Raw genomic sequence first — 20,474 nt, forward strand, 5'->3', positions numbered from 1 at the left:
TCTCATTAGGATGCTTATAAATGTTCCAACTGGATAACCCAGTCTTGGCTCAACATCTTTAACTTAATTACATCTGCAAAGAGCCTTTTTCTAAATAAGATTACACTGGCAAGTTCTAGGGATCAGGATATGGCCTTGAATTTTAGGGGACTACCAATCAACCCACTGTATACCCCCACATTCCCATGACAAGTATTGTTAATCTGTCACAGCCTTCTTTCCTCCTGAGCCTGGACTTGGCCTCAGGATCCTTCTCAAAGCTGTTCTCTATCCATCAGCAGTCTATTGGAGTTGGTCCTCAATGGCAAACCCATTTACCCTCTCACATCTTGGCCAAATCTCTGTTTCTTTTCAGTCCAGTCTTGCATACATTTTCCAAACAGAAAAAATAACTCCCTGGGGCAAAAAATATACTATGTGTATGGAATATTCACTAAACAGTATTCCCTGTGCTCACAGGGATCTTGTACATCAACCCTGCAGACTTGGGATGGAACCCTCCGGTGAGCAGCTGGATTGACAAGAGGGAAATCCAGACAGAGAGAGCCAATTTAACCATTCTGTTTGACAAGTATCTTCCCACCTGCTTAGACACACTCAGGACCAGGTAGGCCAAGAAATAAGGGAGATAGAGAGTTAAAGCAGCAATTCAAAGCCCATTGGTTCACACCTGGTGTCCTGCTGATGTTCTGTCCTGGCCCAAAAAGTCAGATGTTCCCAGAGCAGTCCCTTCCAGGCACGGCAGATGGCAGAGGGGAACACACATTAGGATGGCCATGGGATGCCTGCTGTCAGCTCAGGCAGGAAGTGAGGTGAGTGAAGAGGAGGAGAGTTGAAAGTCCTTTCATGAGTGTCACGTGGCTGTTTCTGAAGGAGGCTGTGGGTTGTAGTATCAGATTAAAATCCGGAGACTCAGATCCTTCTGTTTAAAGGGAAAGCAGCTCTGCAATTGTAATAAATAATCCACAGGCCAGATCAACAACTGGGGTGAAGATGGCACTTGTTGGTGACCTGTGGGGCCCACTCCCTGTCCCTGGCCATGTGTGTTCACGGCCCAGATGATGTGGGATTAGATATAGTGCACAATCTGACAGTCCTGTCCTGCTGGATATTGTGAGTTTACTTTTCCTTTTATAGGTTTGTAAAAATAAGAGCAACAAGCCCTGACCACTTATCACTAACAAGAGATTAATCGCTCTTGACCAAGAGGATACGTATTACAGGAAGAATACTATGTGTGTCAGCACAGGGAGCTGCCCACGTTTAGAACCTGCTTTTGTTTTACATCATTCTGTTTTTTTGGTTTTACACTATTTATATATGTATATACATATGTATGTATATAACAAAATGGTGTATATATGTATATATACATGTGTACATGTATATACATATACTCTATATGTACATGTGTATACGTATATGTATGCATATATACATGTATGTACACATATGCATATATGCATGTATAGGTATATGATGTACACATATATGTGCATATATGCATGTGTGTATATGATGTACACATGTATGTGCACATATGCATGTATGTATGATGTATATGTGTATGTGTGTTGTGTGCACGTGTGCATATATGTAGTATGTGTATATGATGTGCATATGTATATGCATGTATATGTGTATGATGTACATATGTATATGATATACATATATACAGTGTAATACAACAAAAGCAGAATCTGACACCCATCTCCATAGTGGAACCAAGAATAGGCCCCTGAGGCTGTTGCTGTGAAGGCAGTGTGTCTCAGAGCCCCATGAAGATGCCACAATTTAGGGTCAGGCTTATGTCTCCCGGAAGTTAAAGGCCATCATTGAAGTTGATCCCTGCCTCTTTCTTCCTTGGCTTGTCAAGCATGGGATATGATTGTGCCTCCAGTGGCTTGCAAGCATGGAGGCCAAGGGGGAAGGAGCACTTCAGACTGCAGGAAACAACACTGCGATAGGGTACCAGGTGCTCCCATCCCATCTGCCTCGCCCCATACCCTGAAACATCCGTTCACATTCAAAGTGAGTTTTGGATAACTAAAAATTGAGCTACAATCAAATAGGTGACATTGTGGTGTATTTTAGTTGTTTGATAAAACATTACTTTTGATTTCAGAGTTTTTTCAGAGTCAATAATTATTCTTCCAACTCAACGTTTGTATAAGCCTTTGAAAAGCTTTCAGTCCCTGGTGGCCCATGGGCTCTGTGTCCTTGGGATGTCATGGGCTAAAGCAGCCCTTGTAGCTAATGAAGTCTGGAAGTGAGAAACCATGGTTAATATCACAGTCAGACTAGGGCAGCAAAGAGTTAACAAACCAGAGAAGGGGCCTGGGGCGGTGGCTCACGCCTGTAATCTCAGCACTTTGGGAGGCTGAGGATGGCAGATCACATGAGGTTGGGAGTTCAAGACCAGCCTGACCAACAGGGAGAAATCTCATCTCTACTAAAAAAAAAAACACAAAATGAGCCAGGCATGGTAGCAGGCACCTGTAATCCCAGCTACTTGGGATACTGAGGCAGGAGAATCACTTAAACCTAGGAGGCAGAGGTTGTGGTGAGCCAAGATCACACCATTGCACTCCAGCCTGGGCAACAAGAGCGAAACTCGACCTCAAAAAAAAAATTAACAAATAAAAATAATTTTTTATTAAATAAGCAGGCCCATAAGCGGTGATTATAAAACAGCTTTATTTTGTTTTCTACTGTTCCTTTAAAATGATTATATGTGATTGCTTCTCCTCCTGCCCCTGCATGAGATCTAGGTCAAGATCTGTGACTTTTCTGTAATTAAAAGGCATCTGATCACTTCTAGTCACATAGTCATGCATACATGTGTGTGTTAGCCTAGTGAAAATGTAAAGAAACAAACTCCATTCATAATGGAGGCTTCTGCCCCACTCCTCAGCTCAGGAGTGCAATGGGAAAGGGGTGTGTTTTTGACTTCTCTCCTTTCTCTGCCAGTGACCTCCTCCCTGGCTATGGCTTCTGACCCCTCAGTGTAAAAAAAGGGTGGAGAGAAGAGGGGAAGGTCAGGAGAGGTCTTAGCTGACTGCAACTGGTGTGGCCTTAGTTGCCCCAATTGTGGCAGATCTTGAAATCTGACTCCTTCTCTTTGGGAGCTCCTTGGCTCCTCCCGTCACTGGAAATCTTTCATCTGTTATACTGGAAGAAAGTAACTTCCTCTCCAGCCAGTCAGTTACCACTCCACAAACCCTATCTGCCTCACCTTGTTCCTTAGCCAGCACTCAGACAGCACCTCCTGCACACAGCCCACACCTGGATTCCAGGAGATATTTGCCCTTTCTCTGCTTTGACAAACTGGAGCACAGGCTTTCCCCGCAAGGTACCTCCCCACCCCCCACTGAGAGATCAGCAACTCTCTGGGGTTTTGCAGGCAAGGGTCCTTCACCAACTCAGAGTAGCCCTATTGAAGCCCCGTTTTATAGCTATTAGGGGAAAGCAGCTGCCTTCTCTATGGGGGAAGAGATACTCATTGCCTACCAAGAGCTCTCTCTAGTATTCTGAATGCTACTTTCCAGGCCCTCCAGTGTCTCCCACTTTGTCCTCTGTGGTCTTGAGAGGATAAGAAGCCAGGGTTGCAAAACCCTCTTCAAGTCCCACCTAAGTTGTCTAGAATCTCTTTTTGGAATGGAAGGGCAGGTGGCACCTCTCCTCTTGGTGGCTTATCCAGCACTGAGCCTGAGATAGTTGCATCGTATCAATCCATTACAGATACACATCAAACAAATGAGGGAACGCCCATCAAGGAGTCAGGCTTCTCATCGCTCATGGAAGTAAAACCTAGACTATTAGACTCTAACATCATCATAGTGTTTGCTGCAAGAATTGCAACTAGATTAAAAACAAGCACAAACACTAAAAAGTGAATGGTATGCAGTGAAACTCTGAGGTTCAGTGCTGGGAAATGACTGCTAAGGTGTCCACTGACAGTGCTGCATGTGTTATGAAAACGGACTCTGCCTCTGTGCAGCCTATGAGCACAGCATCCTGTGGGAGGTGGCAATGTAGGCTGAGTGTGTGGGTATGTGGTATACTCTGCATATACATGTGGTGTGATGAGGGTACCCATGGTAAGAAGAGTATGTATGTGTGGGCTTGTGCATGCCCCTGCTCCATGGGTCATTGATGTCTTTTGTGTATCTCTTGATATCTGCCTTTCGGTTAAGGCCTCTAAAACTGAGATTAAAAGTGCAACTGCCAGGCCAGGACATAGTTACAGAACTGTATTTGTATTTCAGATGAAGAACTCCCTTCAGCGAATCATGATTGTATAAAATAACCATCTGTCCTGGTCCACTCTACTCCCCAGATAAGATTCTGGCCCCAGAGAAAGTGTTTTCAGTGTTTTCATTGGAAGAAAACCTCTGAGGTAAAGAGGTCAAAGGACAGGCCTCAGAATTGCATCCACATTGCCTTTTGGTGCTTTTTGACACTTGCAGAAATTGGGAGGCGAGTGAAAACATGAAGTTTTTACTTGTTGCTGCTACCTGTGCTCCCCAGGGATTAAGAGGGGATCATCAACAGAAAGAAAAGTATGGAGGGAGAGTGTCAGAGGAAAGGAGATGAGAAAGTCCTCAAGAGAGCTCTGGGCCCTTACTTCCTTACAAAGGAAGCTGGCATGAGAACAGCTGATGAGAATAAAGGTATAAGTGGTGCTGTGATCATCTGTAATCCCAAAGGACTTGACAGGTCATGGGTTAGCTGAAACCACAAGGTTCCATAGCTGTCCATCAGCACCACCGGAAAGGAATATCCATTGTGTTTGAGATCACCTCGGCTCTCTCTTTGCAGGTTTAAGAAAATCATTCCCATCCCAGAGCAGAGCATGGTTCAGATGGTGTGTCACCTTCTGGAATGTCTCCTGACCAAGGAGGACATCCCTGCAGACTGCTCTAAGGAAATTTATGAGCATTATTTTGTGTTTGCTGCCATCTGGGCTTTCGGCGGAGCAATGGTCCAAGATCAGGTAAGGAGATACGTTGAGTTCAACACCACGTTGAAGTCTGTAACAGCAAAAATGGATCCTTTAGCAAAGATCTGGAAGACAGCTAAATGTCAGACTGGACTTGAAAGCAGCGAACTATTTAGTCATCTACCTATTATTCTGCTAAAGACATCAGTCCCCCTAGAAGCCCCTTATGGGGTGAGATTGATGAGATCATGGTGTCTTCAGAGCTTTTCCTTTTTGAGCTAGTGAACATACCTTTGATTTCTTGGGAACTTATACAGTGTTTGAGTTTGAGCAACTGCTGGTATATGTGCCCTCTTTGCCTGGTGGTGTGTGTAGAGAAAGGGTGGAAGGAAGCTTGAGTGGAAGGAAACCCTTCTGTTTTCTAACAGACTTCTAGAACAAGGATGTACCACTCCTTACCAGGCCAGAGTTAACCATCATATCTCCATACCCACGAAGTGAACAGCTGTCCAGAGAAGGTTGAACCAAAGTCCAATCAGTATCTAGGAGTGGAAAACCAAAGTAGAATTTATCTCCTAGTGTTGACTGCTATAGTCTCAGGTTGATTGGAAGAAGGGAGATGTGGGTTGAAAAATCTTTACATCCTATCCCCTCACCATGCTGGTATTCCCAGACTTTTTCTTTACTTATTTTCCTCCAAATAAGAGATACTTTATCTAGAAAGAAAAACATTCAGTGTTATGCAAACCAGTCTCTTATAACTGACTCTAGCTATTACACAATATTGTATGGCAGTTAAGAACATGGATTCTATTAACAAATTCTAAGTATACAATACAGTATTGTTACTATAGGAACTTTCCTGTGCAGAATATTCATTCATCTTGGACTTAATCATTTTTATGACCAAAACTCTGTACTCTTTGACCTATACCTTCTACCATTGCCTCCTCTCCCAGCCACTGGCAACCTCAGTTCCTGTCTCTACTGCTGTGAATTGATTATTTTAGACTCATCACATAAGTGGTATCATGGCACATTTGTTCTTCCATGCCTGGCTTATTTCACCTCACATAACATCCTCCAGCTTTATCATGTTGCAAATGGAAAGATTTCCTTTTTCTAAAGAAAAAATTGCTAAGAAAGAAGGGAAATCTTACATTAGATGTTCTTAGCATAAAACAATAGTAATAACCATGATCAATAAGAGCATGGAAGGGAACTTTGAAGGCTATATGTAGGTTTATGCATAGATTGTGGTGATGGTTTCACAAGTGTATACTTTTCTCTAAACTCATCACATCGCATGCATTAAATATGATCAGCTTTTTGTGTGTCAGTCATACCACAATAAAGTGATTTTGTAAAAATAGCTGAGGAAAGCCAAAAATAAAAAAGAGCATGAACTGTGGATTTGAATTATAACTCTGCCACTATTACCTGGGGAACTTTGAGCAAGTAACTTAACCTCTCTCTACCTCCCACTCCCCATGTGCACAAAAGATGATGATGGGGTACCCAGCTCCTAGAAGGATGGCGAGGATTAAGTGAATGTTCTAATCATCCATCATGAATACATGCAAGGCACTTAGCACAACCCATGTGTGCTTATTAATATTCTCCCATTATAAATATTCAGTTCTATAGCAAGTATCTGGTGCCTCTCTTGCAACAGGGGATCAGTCCAAGCTGTAATTGTTGGAAAGTGATGATTTACTCTTCAGTCTGGATTGACTGTGAGCCTCCTTCAAAGAAAGGCAGAAAGTTTCAGCCTCCCAAGGTGAAACCTTATTCTAGAAATCCAAAATGAAAGTGGACTTGGACAAAAAGAATCAGCAATTCACTTATTGTTCATTTTCAAGGGCCCTGGCTGTAACATCCATCCTAACAACCATCACTCCCTGGTGTGTTCTTTGGCACTCAAAATTCAGAAAGCAACTTTCTCAGGCTCTTGGGAAGCGTGCCTTTCTCTACTGCCCTCCCCACAGCCAGCTGCTTTGGGGACAGAAAGGGAAAGCTCCAAGGACAGGTGGATACATGTACCAGGAGTTTGACATCTGAGAGTTTTCTGCTGTCCTGCTGTCTTTGGAGCTTCTCTGTGAACTACTTTGACAGCTTTACATTTCCCCTTTGAGGCAAGGAGGCAGAGATTTCAGCAGGATGGATGAGACCTAGCTGAACTGCACAGAGACCCTGAATGCTTAGGTTACTGCTTCCCATCAAATGCAGCCTCTGACCTGTGGGCTGGTGAAATGTCAGACAGGAACTGCTGGTCTTCTCTCTCATATTGGTGCTGAGCAGGCAGTGGGGTATCAACATGAAAATACTTGATCAATTTTTCTAACTCTGGGTATAAAAATTTAAATCCCCTCAACCCTTTTAAAAGCCTCGGAGAAATGATCCCTCCAGGCATCTGGGGCACTGGAGCACTTGAAGCCATCCATAGCCCTGCTGGCAACCTGGGGAGGGGACGAGGGAGAAAGCTTTTAGCAGCAGGGTGCGTCCCAGACCCCTACACAGTCTGCATTAAAGCTAAATACCAAAAACAGTGCTGTAAATAGGAAGGTAGGAATGTGGCCAACATATTCACATCAGGAACATCAGTGGTGCTTACAGTGAAAAAACTGGCATAAAAGCAAAACAGAAATATAAAATGGAGGCTACACCTGAGTAGACATTTCCATTAAAAAAAAAAAAAAAATGGTCCTGACGGAATACTTTGCAGTCCCTAGAGAGAACGATCTCTAAAGAAACATAAGGTAGAGAAAACACCAGATTATAAGACTGACAACCTGAGTTCAACTTTCAATTCTGTCTTTTCATGAAATCCCCACTTTATAAAATAGGAATCATTTTAAATAGCCGGGATAATCTATAGTATGATAAAGATGAAGTGAAGTAAAACCAGGTTCCCAGCTCTACTGTAAAATGGTGGTAAAGTCCTTAGGTCCCCTGGTTAAAAGGTAGAGAGAAAACAGTGAACTGTCAGAGCCCAAGGGAGATGGGGATTGCAGAAGGAACCATGCTGAAGAGATACCATTGAGTAGAATTAAGAAATGACCATTGGCCAGGTGCGGTGGCTCACGCCTGCAATCCCAGCACTTTGGGAGGCCGAGGCAGGCAAATCACAAGGTCAAGAGGTCGAGACCATCCTGGCCAACATGGTGAAACCCCATCTCTACTAAAAGTACAAAAATTAGCTGGGCATGGTGGTGTATGCCTGTAGTCCCAGCTATTCAGGAGCCTGAGGCAGGAGAATCGCTTGAACCCAGGAAATGGAGGTTGCAGTGAGCTGAGATTGCACCACTGCAACTCCAGCCTGGTGACAGAGCAAGACTCCATCTCAAAAAAAAAAAAAAGAAAAGAAAGAATCATTGGACTGGCCCTGCAGGGGTCACCTTAACTTTACAGTGCCCAGTTATAGTACAAGGTGCAATGAAGCACCAGCTTGCAGGAAAGTGAGACAGGGTTGGTGTGGCCTAGCCAATGGCTTAGCTGAGAAATTGCCAGGCAGTTTAAGGCAGCATCGGGGGTGAGGAAAGGTGAAAACTCACCCTTCCTTCCTTCTGGAGGTGGCCCTCATCTCAGAGTTTCCACAGAAACCTAAAATCTAGTTTTTGTAGAAAGTTGAAAATCTTGAAGCATATTATCAGGAAGTTAAAAACGGCAGTTTCCTCTAGGCTTCTGGTTCCAGAGAATGATATTGGGAAATGATAATGTCCCCTTGATCTAAATTCAAATTAGAATGAGAACATCAAGCAAATCTTTTCTTATCTTAGCATTCATTTCCACTCTTTACTTAATAGACAGCAAAATAAGGAGTCCCCTTTTTTCTGGGTTTATATTTGTTACCAGGCACCCAGCTCCCTGGTCTGTTCAGCCTTTGAACTCTGTCTCCATCCTGCCCTCCATGAATATTTTCTAAAATGTCCAGTATGGAACTTTTTTTCTTTTAGGGTTTTTCTTAGTTCAATGTGTTTAAAGAGTGAGTTTGCCTTCCCAGAGAGGTGCCAGTAGCAATGTGTATGTTTGGGTGTGAGAGAGAGAGAGAGAGAGAGAGAGAGAGAGAGAGAGAGAGAGAGAGAGGGAGGGAGGGAGAGTGTGTGTGTGTATGTTTGCTTGGACACAATAAGATGGTTCCTGTACTGGGTGTACAGTCCCATGTCTAAGGAGCCTTTTTCTAATTGGTGTGCATGCGAATTACATTATTTCCCCTGCTACTCCTGAATTCTAGGATTTTACCTCTTGCAAAAACCTTGGGAATCTTTTTAGAAACCTCATTTTATAGTTGAGGAGACTGAGGCATAGAAAGAAGGATTTGCCTGTGGTTACCTACCCCCTTCTGAGGCCCTTCTCACTCCAGAGCTCTGGGCCTCAGGTGTCAAGAGTCACCATTCCACTCCATCCACCCCAGACTGCCATCCTGGAAACTGCAGAGAATCTCAGGCATTGAGGAATGGGGCCAATCTGTCTCTTCAGGAGTTCTTGGGCCACACACGCACATCCTGGGGCCATGGGCTCCCATTCTTCTCCATGTCCTTCCACCTCCCTCCCTCAACCCTCTCCACCCTTCAGTGGCTGTAGGACATGGCAGTGCCAGGCTGGCTCAGCTGCATGGTCAAGCAAGGATGCCTGTGCATGCTCCCTGCATTGTCGGGCCTGGTCAGGGTTGGTGACCCTCGGGGGTAGCGTTGCCTTCCTGGAGAAGCTGGTCTATCCTGCAGGCCTGCACAGGGAGGAGCACATTGTCCTGCCCTGACCTTCCATCTGATGTCATGGCCTCCTGTCTGGGCTCCTTGAGTTCTGGAGGACCTTGGCCCCTGACTGTTTTTGTTTTTGCAGCTTATGGATTACCGGGCAGAGTTCAGCAAATGGTGGCTGACTGAGTTCAAGACAGTCAAGTTTCCTTCCCAAGGAACCATCTTTGACTATTACATAGACCCAGAGACCAAGAAATTTGAGCCCTGGTCCAAGCTCATCCCCCAGTTTGAATTTGACCCTGAGATGCCCTTGCAGGTGAGTGCAGCTGAGCGCCCCAGGACGTGCATGCAGTTGCCCTCAAGGATCTGCAGTGGCTCCAGTAGCAGCCCCACATGGGTATCTGAGCACTTGCCCTTACCAGGAACTGGTCATTCCCAGCTTTATGATTTTGCAGAGGAGATGATAGGTGTAATGAAGTGACAGATTCCTTTAAAGGCCAGGACATTTCCTCCAGAGAGGAGGAAATGGCACAGGAAGTAGTTTTTTTTTTTTCCAAGACTGAGTCTCACTTTGTCACCAGGTTGGAGTGCAGTAGCACGATCTCAGCTCACTGCAACCTCCGCCTCCCAGATTCAAGCAATCCCCATGAGCCAACATGCCCGGCTGGGAAGAAGATTTTAAAATGCATTAGAGAGGCCACAGGAAAAGAGGCCAGGGTGGTAGAGGAGAGTGGGGAAGCCTCTACCTAACTGCAGGGAGGCCAGAGATTGAATCTGTAGGATGGTCCCACTGTGGATATCAAAGAAGATACTCCTGACCTATGCTTATTGGGAGCTTCACCACGACAGATGCCCATCTTGTGAAATGCTTTGGAATGTTGGTGGTGCCTCTGTTTCTCCCTGGAGCCTGCCCTTGACAGGCTTATTGTGCTCCTCTTCTAGGCATGTTTGGTGCACACAAGTGAGACCATCCGTGTGTGCTACTTCATGGAGCGGCTGATGGCACAGAGGCGGCCTGTCATGCTGGTGGGCACAGCTGGCACTGGCAAGTCAGTGCTGGTGGGAGCTAAGCTAGCCAGTCTTGACCCCGAGACATACCTGGTAAAAAACGTGCCATTCAACTACTACACCACATCGGCAATGCTGCAGGGTAAGCAGCCCAGGACACCTGGGGTGGGGGGATGTCTTGGTATCCATATCCCCTGACACAGAGCTGAAGCAGAGCATTAGGTGCCTGCCTGGCTTGAATTCTGCAGACCCAAGCACTGCACACTTCCTCCTACAGGCCCCTTCCCCACACACCTCTTTCTGGGTCCTCCAGCAACCCTTAGCACTGCTTCCGGTCTTTCTTTCTACCTTCCTCCCTGGCCTGTTAAAGTACTCAAGAGTAAGGTGTTTAACACAGAGCAGCTCAGCACCTTGATGACAAAGAAAGCTGTGAGCCATGGAGAGATTTGCAAGACTTTGCAGACTTGTGGCACTGAAAGTATCTCTCAAGATCATTTCATTCATCTCTCCTGTGTTATGGATGGGGAAACTGAGGCTCAGATAAAAAAGGATGTGATTGCCCAAAGTCACCTCCAAGTGGCGAGGCAGGCATGACACATCTGTTCTTCTGACTCCACCTGGGGCTTGCTTTAACCCGGTGTTTACACACAGAGCTCCCAAGTAGACATGGGCCCCCCACCGATGTTTTCCCCTTGACAGAGTCTCTCTCCCCGTAACTTTAAATCATTTATAACAGAGTCTCCTTTTTAATGGAAAGGACACATTCACTAAAAACAACTTTGTTTTGGAGAAGCTTCCAAGCCATTCTTGCAACAAAATGAGGGGAGAGGCAGGGCTGGGGAGAAACCCTGTTCTTACTTCCCAAACACCGACAGCCTTGTCCCACTCTATTACTTGATGTGTGAGCTTTCCCAGGGGACACTGCAGTGCCTCCCCACACCTAGATATGAGCTGTTTGCAGATGGATAAGTTAGGAGCCATAGCTTATAATGTGAAAAGTGAACCTGGCACTCTTGTTATCTGCTGCATCACCCAGGCCTTAGACCAGCAGATTCGCAAGGCAGGCTTCGTGTGCACCAACACTTGCTCTGCCTTGACCAGTTTACCCAGTCCTTCTGCCATCCCTGCCTGCTGTGAACCCCAGAGTTGGCCCATGGTATTGCCTCTGCTAGTGTTCTACTTTCCCAGTGCCCCTGGGGGAACTCTTTCTGAACCATATTGCCAGCTCTTGTAGGGTTAGAGTCCAGGCAACTCAAATGCTGATGTGGGGAGTGCCGCCTCTGCTCTCTTACCCCTCAGAGCAGCTAGGTGCCTGGAGCATGTGGACAGAGGCTCAGGCTTCCCCTACCCACACTTCTGTGGCAGAAACTTCTTCACCTGTTTCAAACTCAGCTCTGAGCTTCATCCGCTGCTGAGCCAATCCCAATCCAGCAATTGACTGTAGTTCAGACATGCATATTAACAAGTAAGACAAAATGAAATAACAAAGATTTACATCAGAACTTTACTAATTTGTCAAAGATGTAAACATCTTCTATTCAAATACTGAAGGAATCATTCTTCCATTTTTTTGTGCTATTCATAATGTCACAGCAACAAGCATGACATACTTTTAAGTATAATGTATATTATTAACATTTTCCTTATGTTCACAAGTCTACAAAATAAATGAAGCCCTGGTTTGTAGTGTCTGCCAATTTCTGTGGTGTAACTACTCCCACCGTGGCCAATTGTAAGCTACCAATGCATTGTCAGTGAACATGTGGTCAGGAAGAGATACACAGTAGCACACCATTATAAGGCATTTCTACTTTACAGATACAGTGAATGAATATAACCTCCAGTACACACGATAGTAACTGCCATAAAATAATTAAGATATGATGAGTTTTGAATGATTATTTTCAACATAATTTACTTAATTATGTTTATCAAATTTATTTTTTAATAATGGTCATGTTTAACAACCAGTTTGCGCAATCCCTGTGGTTTCAGTAATCAGCTCCAGTAAACCACTGACTTAGTCTTTACTCCAGGAGGCCTTGACACCGTCGCATCATAACCTTCCATCAAGGCCGAAGCCATCACATCAGCACTTAGCAGTGGCCTGCAGCAGATTTCACCTGTCTGGCTAATTTAAATCTGAGCAGTCTGCTATCCGCCTCATAGAATCCCTCTTTCTTGTTCAACTATCTACCTTTATTTGCAAGCCTTGAGTCCAACAACTGATCAGATTACCAGCTCTGCCCATTCACCTCAGTTCTTACTACTGCTACAAGTCTACACTGCTACTACTACTGCTGCCACTACTGCCGCTGCTGCTACTACTGCTAACAACAGCTGGCATTTATCAAAGACTTATCAGGAGTGTGAATCTGACGTAGACTTTTACACCTTTTTTTTTTTTTTTACTTCTTTAATCTTGTAGAGTCCTGTGAATAAGTATTTATATTACCTTCATTTTACACATGAGAAAACCAAGGCACAGAGAAGTTAAACAAGCTACACCATGACACACAGTAAGTGGAGGAGCCAGGGTTTGACCCCAGAGAGTCTGACTTCGGAGTCTGTGCTCTTAGCCACTAGGCTATACTGCCTCCCTGCTAAGAAAATACTTTGAAACTACAATAAATATTCAGCATTATCACTGTTATCATTAGTAGTACTATCCAAGTATTCCAGAGGAATGATTTTTAATTTTATTTTATTAATTGGAAAAAATGATTTAATTATATTAAAGTAGCTTTATAATATTTTAAAATATCCTTTAAATAGAGGGTAAACATATGGAACCAAGGAAGAGGAGATGAGTTTCTCACACTGTTCTGACCTGTCATTCTCACTCTGGAGCTCTCACCTAGAGGGCTTTCCCCTTCCCTCTGTTAGAACACAGAGAATTCTTTTTTCTTTCTTGAGACAGAATCTCTCTCTGTCACCCAGGCTGGAGTGCAGTGGTGCAGTCTTGGTTCATTGTATCTTCTGCCTCCTGGATTCAAGCGATTCTCCTGCCTCAGCCTTCCCAGTAGCTGTTACTACAAATAAATCTCAAAATGCTGTTAAATAGAGCCAGGATGAAAACTGGCTCTCACTGTAGCTGAGCATTCACCAAAACACAACACTTTCTGTTACTTGTTAATTCCCTAATGGCCTCTCTGTAACATTAGACCTTGAAACCATCCCTCCTGGCACACTAAGGGATGGAGAAAGCTACTGTTTTATAACCTCTCCTGTCCAGAAACAATTGGGAACTGGGGAGTCAGCCGAAGTCCAGAGTAGCAGCATATATGTAACAATATTCATATGATAGAGCTTACACCCTTAACTCTGAAAAATGCTGTGTTACTTTTTATTCCCTAATAGGAACTTCCTTCCTCTTGTCTCATTCACGGTACAAACAATCTTGATTATGTGGGTTCCATAGCCTAAAACATTTTAGAAGCAACAAAATGACAGGAGAAAGGGGGCTACCAACGATTTAAAAAGTGACAGTCAGAAACTAGGTATCAAACAAGGAATTGGAGAATCAGCTGAATGTAGCAGAGTTGCATAAACTCAAAAGACAGCTGCTCTGGTATCATTCAATGAAGAGGCAAGCAGTTGCACCTCCTTTGTGAACCCGTTACTCTTTTTGCAGCTCAGCGTTTTAATCATCATTTGCATTTGAGACCCTGTGTATTTAAGAAAAAGTTGGATGTGAGGTAGCGTAGTCTGCTTTAAAGGACAGTTAGCACACCCAGACAGATATACAAATTTATGTTTATGATGTGTCTGTAGTGATAAAAGGGGAGAAACAGCCTAATTGTTTGTATGATACCATACTAAGCAGCATTCAAAAGAATGAGAAAATTTGGTAGGTACTGAGTTGAAACTATTTCCAAAATTTTGTTAAGTGAGAAAAGAAAGATATAGAACAGTATATATAGTATGCTCCAAATTGTATCTTGTTTAAAAAGAAATATATAAAAATTTACTCACTGATATGACTTTTAAAAATATATAAAATTTACATATATATATACTATATGCACACACAAATAATTTATGCTTATATAAAAAACTTAGACAATCTCCAGAAGGACACAAAAGAAATATAGACAGCAGTTGTCCCTGTCAAGGGAAACTGACTGGATGCTGAGGGTGGAATAGAGAATTATTTAAACCTTTTATGTTTAATTATAAAATATTTTAAACATGTACAAAAGTACAGAAAATAATATAACAGATGCCAGTGTAGCACTATTCAGATTTAACAGATGCTAAAGTGTTAGCATTATGCTAAATGGAACTTAGCATTGTAAGTACAGCTAATAGGCGGGGTGCGGAGGCTCACGCCTGTAATTCCAGCACTTTGGGAGACCAAGGCAGGCAGATCACCTGAGGTCAGGAGTTCAAGACCAGCCTGGCCAACATGGTGAAACCCCGTCTCTACCAAAATACAAAAAAATTAGCCCTCCATGGTAGTGCATGCCTGTAATCTCAGCTACTCAAGAGGCTGAGGCAGGAGAATCACTTGAACCTGGGAGGTTGAGGTTGTAGCGAGCTGAGATTGTACCACTGTACTCTAGCTTGGGTGACAGAGTGAGACCCCTGCCACAAAATAAAATAAAATAAAAATAAGTGCAGCTAATACACTACCCCTGTCACCCATTTCACCTCCTACCCCTTATTAGCTAGAATTCTAAAGTCAATGTGTATCATTCCAGGTTTACACTTTTGAAACAAATATGTAGTCATAAAATATATAATGTTATATATTTAAACTTTAAATCGGTCATACTATACCTTTCTTTGGCAGCTTACTTGTATTAGTCTGTTCTCACACTGCTATAAGGACATACCTGAGACTGGGTAATTTATATAGGAAAGAAGTTTAACAGACTCACTGTTCCACATGACTGGGGAAGCCTCACAATCATGGTGGAAGGCAAAGGAGGAGCAAAGGCACATCCACATGGTGACAGGCAAGAAAGTGTGTGCAGGGAAACTGCCCTTTATAAAACCATCAGATCTTGTGAGACTTATTCACTATCATGAGAACAGCACAGGAAAACCCACCCCCACGATTCAGTTACCTCCCAGCAGGTCCCTCCCATGACATGTAGGAATTATGGAAGCTACAATTCAAGATGAGATTAGGGCAGGAACACAGCCAAACCATATCATTACTTTTTAAATTATCGTCTTAATACATGCAGATCTATTTCATTCATTTTCACTGCTGCATAGAGTTCCATTGTGTGAATAAATCACAGTTCGTTTATCCTTTTTCCTACTGAAAGGCTGCACAATCTTTTTATGTTTTTTCCTTTTCTAAAAAAACCTACATTGAGTTATAATTGACATACAACAAACTGTACATATTTAAGGTGTACAATATAATACATTTTGAAATATTTATAAATCATGAAACCATCATCATAATTGAAATAATGAACTTGTCCATCACCTCCAAATGTTTCCTCACATTTCTTTGTAATCCTTTCCTCCCAAGCCTCCCCACCTGCTCTGTTTCAGACAACTACTGATCTGCTTTATATCATTATAAATTAGTTTGCATTTTCTGGAAATTTGTATAATGGAGTCACAAAATGTGCACTCTCTTTTTGCCTGGCTTCTTTCACTCAGCATGATTTTGATATTTATCCACATTGTTTAGTGAACTAATGGTTCATTCTTTTCATTCTTGAATAGTAAGATAAAGTATGTAAAACACTCAAAATGATTCCCAGCATACAATAAGTACTTTGTAAATGGAAGCTGTTATTATGATAATATTAACAACATACTTCTAAAATTTAAGAATCTATTTTGAACAATAATTTCTAAGCCCCAACTGCCAAAAACAAAAAATAACAAAAGCAAACCTTTTTTTGCTTGAAAAATAAGTTTAACATAAACTATGCTAAAACACAAATAATGTTTTTGGAAGAAATATTCCAGCTTTCAAATAGACAGTAACTCCACCCGGCAGGTTAATTCCAAGGGTCTTCAGGGGGACATTTTGCAGCTCACATATCCTGCAAGCCCATCAGATGCTATTTTTCTCAAAATCAGATGTTCTTTTATAGAGGAAGCAGCTGGTTGATAATACCTTCATCTCTCCTCTATTTCACTACATCCAGTTCTGGAGTCTCCACTGTACTTCTCTAAACAGGGATTCAGAACTCCTTGATACCAATGGGGGCTGTGATTCAGCCTCACAGTGTGGAGAGCACACAGTTTAACATTTACAGTGGGTCAACTCTTGTGCAAAGGGCTTTCCTCACCTTAGTTTGTATAATCCTCCCCAGCCTATGAGACTATTTCAGTATTGCTTTGGACTGCAAGTCACGGAAAATCTGACATTAGTGGCATAAATAGAGATTCTGTTTTTCACACGACAGGAATTCTGAAGGCAAGCAGTTGCTAATTCCACGTTAATGACAGTGATATCAATGCTAAAAATATTTGCTGTTCTCTTGGCTGTTCCTTCAAAGTGGCAGAATGGCTGCTGCACCAGCCATCACGTCTGCATTTAAAAAAAAAAAAGTAGTGGAGGAGATAGTGCTCATGTCATGACATGATAGCTCTCCAGGAACTTCATAAACTATGCCTATGTCTTAATGTTCAAAACTGTTCCCCATGACCACCCCAGCTGAAGACTGCCTAAACAGAAGGAGGCTGGAAATGGTGTGTAACATGGATCTGATGATAGTCCCCATTTTTACAAGTTAAACAAATGAAGCTTAGAGGTGTTAAAGACTTACCTCAAAGTCACCCTATCAGTTAACAGCAAAGCTGTCTTATTTCATGAAGCTATGAAGACCTTCTACTTTGATAAAAATTTAAGTCATACATCTTAATTTTCACAATAGAATGCCAACTTTCCTTCAGTTCATGTGATATCTCGAGCGTATGGATATCTTTTTTGGTGATAGTCAGTATAATAGGCCCTATGGTCAGTCATTGAAAAATTCAGCCTTTAATTGACTACTGTGTAATACATGCATAAACCACAGGTTCATAACATTGACATCTCAAGCTGAGAGGGATAGAGATCTGTGTTTATTCTCCATTCCAGCAGTTAATCTGAACTCCACAAACCCAACTGTACTGCTTTCATTCCCTGCATTAAATTACAATATAATGGTCCACACGTGGGTTTTGTTGCGGGTTACTATAATAAAATATAATTTTAAGTTATTTTTATGCCTTCTGCAATATTTCAGTTCAAGACCATTCTGTAGCCTGATACTTGTTTTATAAGTATCTGTGATATATGCCTCCTGGAATTTGGTGCCTGCAAAATTTTTTAGAGGAAAGAAGAGATGGCTTTCTACCAGCAATCTGAGATAAGATGACATGGTTATTGTAATTAAACAAAGATTTAGTTCTGAGCTTTCAGGCAAGCAGTTCATAAAGGAAAATGTGAGATAAATGTTTATATGTTGAACCATCCAAGATGGCCAGTCGATAACAGCTCGGAATTGCAGCTCTCAGTCACAGCGCAGAGAACTAGAGGACGCCACACTTTCAGACAAATTCTGGTCACTCACGGAGCAGAAGATCCCCAGTGGAGGAACCACACAGGTCGCCAGTGCGACTCTTGTGGCCGGCGCAGCGGTTTCGCTGGCACCTCGGCGCGGCAGCTCTCGGAGCAGAGTAAACAGGGCCAGCTACCCTTCCGACCGAGGTTTGAAGGACCCACATGGGTCCCCAGCATGATTCCTGAGATCGGCGCAGTGGCTGTGACGGCACCTCAGCGCGGCAGCTCTCAGAGCAGAGTAAATGAGACTGGTTCCCCTTCTGACCGAGGTTTGGAGCCCGGGAAAGGCAGAGTCGCCCATTACGGACACAAGAAGGAAGCCAGACAGAAGAATCCTGGGCAGAAAAGCACCATCAGTCTTAACGCCGCTGTTCTGGCCCTGGGAACTAACAACTTGGACATCCAATCAAGAGACCTAATCTGAAAGTTGGTAATTTCAAAGACGACAGGAGGATAAATTTACAATGATGGGAAGAAACCAGCGTAAAAAGGCCGAGAATACTCAAAATCAGAATGCCTCTCCATCTAAAGATGATCACAGTTCCACATCAACAATGGAACAAGGCTTGATGGAGAACGAGTGCATCCCAATGACAGAATCACTCTTCAAGGAATGGATAATAAGAAACTTCTGTGAGTTAAAAGAACATGTTGTAGCCCAACGTAAAGAAACTAGGAACTTTGAAAAAAGGTTTGATGAAATCCTATTGAGAATAGACAACTTAGAGAGGAATATAAGTGAATTAATGGAACTGAAGAATACAATACAGGAACTCCGAGAAGTATGCACAGGTTTAAACACTCGAATTGTTCAAGCAGAAGAAAGGATAACAGAGGTCAAAGTCCAACTTAATGAAATAAAGCAAGAAGACAAGATTAGAGATAAAAGGATAAAAAGGAATGAGCAAAGTCTCCAAGAAATGTGGGACTATGTGAAAAGACCTAATTTACGTTTGATAGGTGTACCTGAATGTGACGGAGAGAATGAATCCAAGCTGGAAAATACCCTTCAGGATATTATTCAGGAAAATTTTCCTGAACTAGCAAAGCCTGTCAATATTCAACCCCGGGTAATACAGAGAACACCACAAAGATATTCCTCAAGAAGAGCAACCCCAAGGCACATAATCGTTAGATTCACCAGGTTTGAAACGAAGGAGAAAATACTAAGGGCAGCCAGAGAGAAAGGTCAGGTTACCCACAAAGGGAAGCCTATCAGACTTACAGCAGATCTCTCAGCAGAAACTGTACAAGCCAGAAGAGAGTGGGGGCCAATATTCAACATCCTCAAAGAACAGAACCTTCAGCCCAGAATTTCATATCCAGCCAAACTAAGCTTCACAACTGAAGGAAAAATAAAATCTTTTATGAACAAGCAAGTACTCAGAGATTTTATTACCACCAAGCCTGCTTTACAAGAGCTTCTGAAAGAGGCATTACACACAGAAAGAAACAACCAGTATTTGCCTTACTAAAAATATACCAAAAAGTAAAGAGCACCAACATGAAGAATTTTCATCAACGAATGGATCAAACAGCCAGTTAACATCAAATGGCAGTAACCCTAAATTTAAATCGACTAAATCCCCCAATCAAAAGACACAGCCAAAACCCAATGGCATGTTACATCCAGACCTGTTTCACATGCAAGGATACACAAAGACTCAAAACAAAGGAATGGAGAAAGATTTACCAACCAAATGGAGAGCAAAAATAAATAAATAAAAAGCAGGAGTTGCAATTCTCGTAGTGGATAAAATAGATTTTAAAGCAACAAAGATATAGTGGCAAAAGGATCAATACAACAACAAGAGCTAACGATCCTAACACCCAGATACGTAGAGACTTAGATTCAATGAGACAGAAAATTAATAAGGATATCAAGGACTCGAACTCAGATCTGGAACAAGTAAACTTAATAAATATTTATAGAGCTCTCCACTTCAAATACATAAAATATACATTCTTGTCAATACCACATCACACCTACTCATAGGTTTAAATGAAATATTGATTGGCCATTATTAATACCCATTTTTCTTTCAGAATAAAGCAATATTTCCATTCACCCTCCCTCTCTCTCTTCCTCTTTCTTTGTCTCCTTTACTCATTTTTTTTTCTTTCCTTTTCTCAAAAAAAGAAATCAACTTGTAAACCTCTAGATCCAGGTTGGCAATGTCTCTCTCATTGCTTGACTTCCTTCCTTCCCTTCCCTCCCCGACTCCCTCCCTCCCCCCTCCCCCCTTCCCCCTTCCCCCACCTTCCTCCCTTCCTTCCTCCCTTCCTTCCTCCCTCCCTT

General features: G+C 42.7%; 1 protein-coding gene across 22 annotated transcripts in view; it reads left to right on the forward strand.

The window, feature by feature from the left end:
* DNAH9 (dynein axonemal heavy chain 9) overlaps positions 1 to 20,474 on the forward strand; it is a 422,325-nt gene that overhangs the window by 165,233 nt on the left and 236,618 nt on the right. For 21 of the 22 annotated variants that reach the window (XR_013535589.1, XR_013535590.1, XM_078373042.1 and 18 more), the window contains 4 exons: positions 460 to 607; positions 4,822 to 4,996; positions 9,785 to 9,958; positions 10,585 to 10,792. Coding sequence is in view for 20 of the 22 variants with exons in the window: in XM_078373042.1 (XP_078229168.1) it covers positions 460 to 607; positions 4,822 to 4,996; positions 9,785 to 9,958; positions 10,585 to 10,792 (705 nt within the window). In the remaining 2 variants the exon portion in view is untranslated. The remainder of the gene's footprint in view (positions 1 to 459; positions 608 to 4,821; positions 4,997 to 9,784; positions 9,959 to 10,584; positions 10,793 to 20,474) is intronic. The other variant, XM_035300066.3, reaches the window with a different exon arrangement.

Source organism: Callithrix jacchus, chromosome 5 (assembly GCF_049354715.1).
Source record: "Callithrix jacchus isolate 240 chromosome 5, calJac240_pri, whole genome shotgun sequence".
NCBI lineage: Eukaryota > Metazoa > Chordata > Mammalia > Primates > Cebidae > Callithrix > Callithrix jacchus.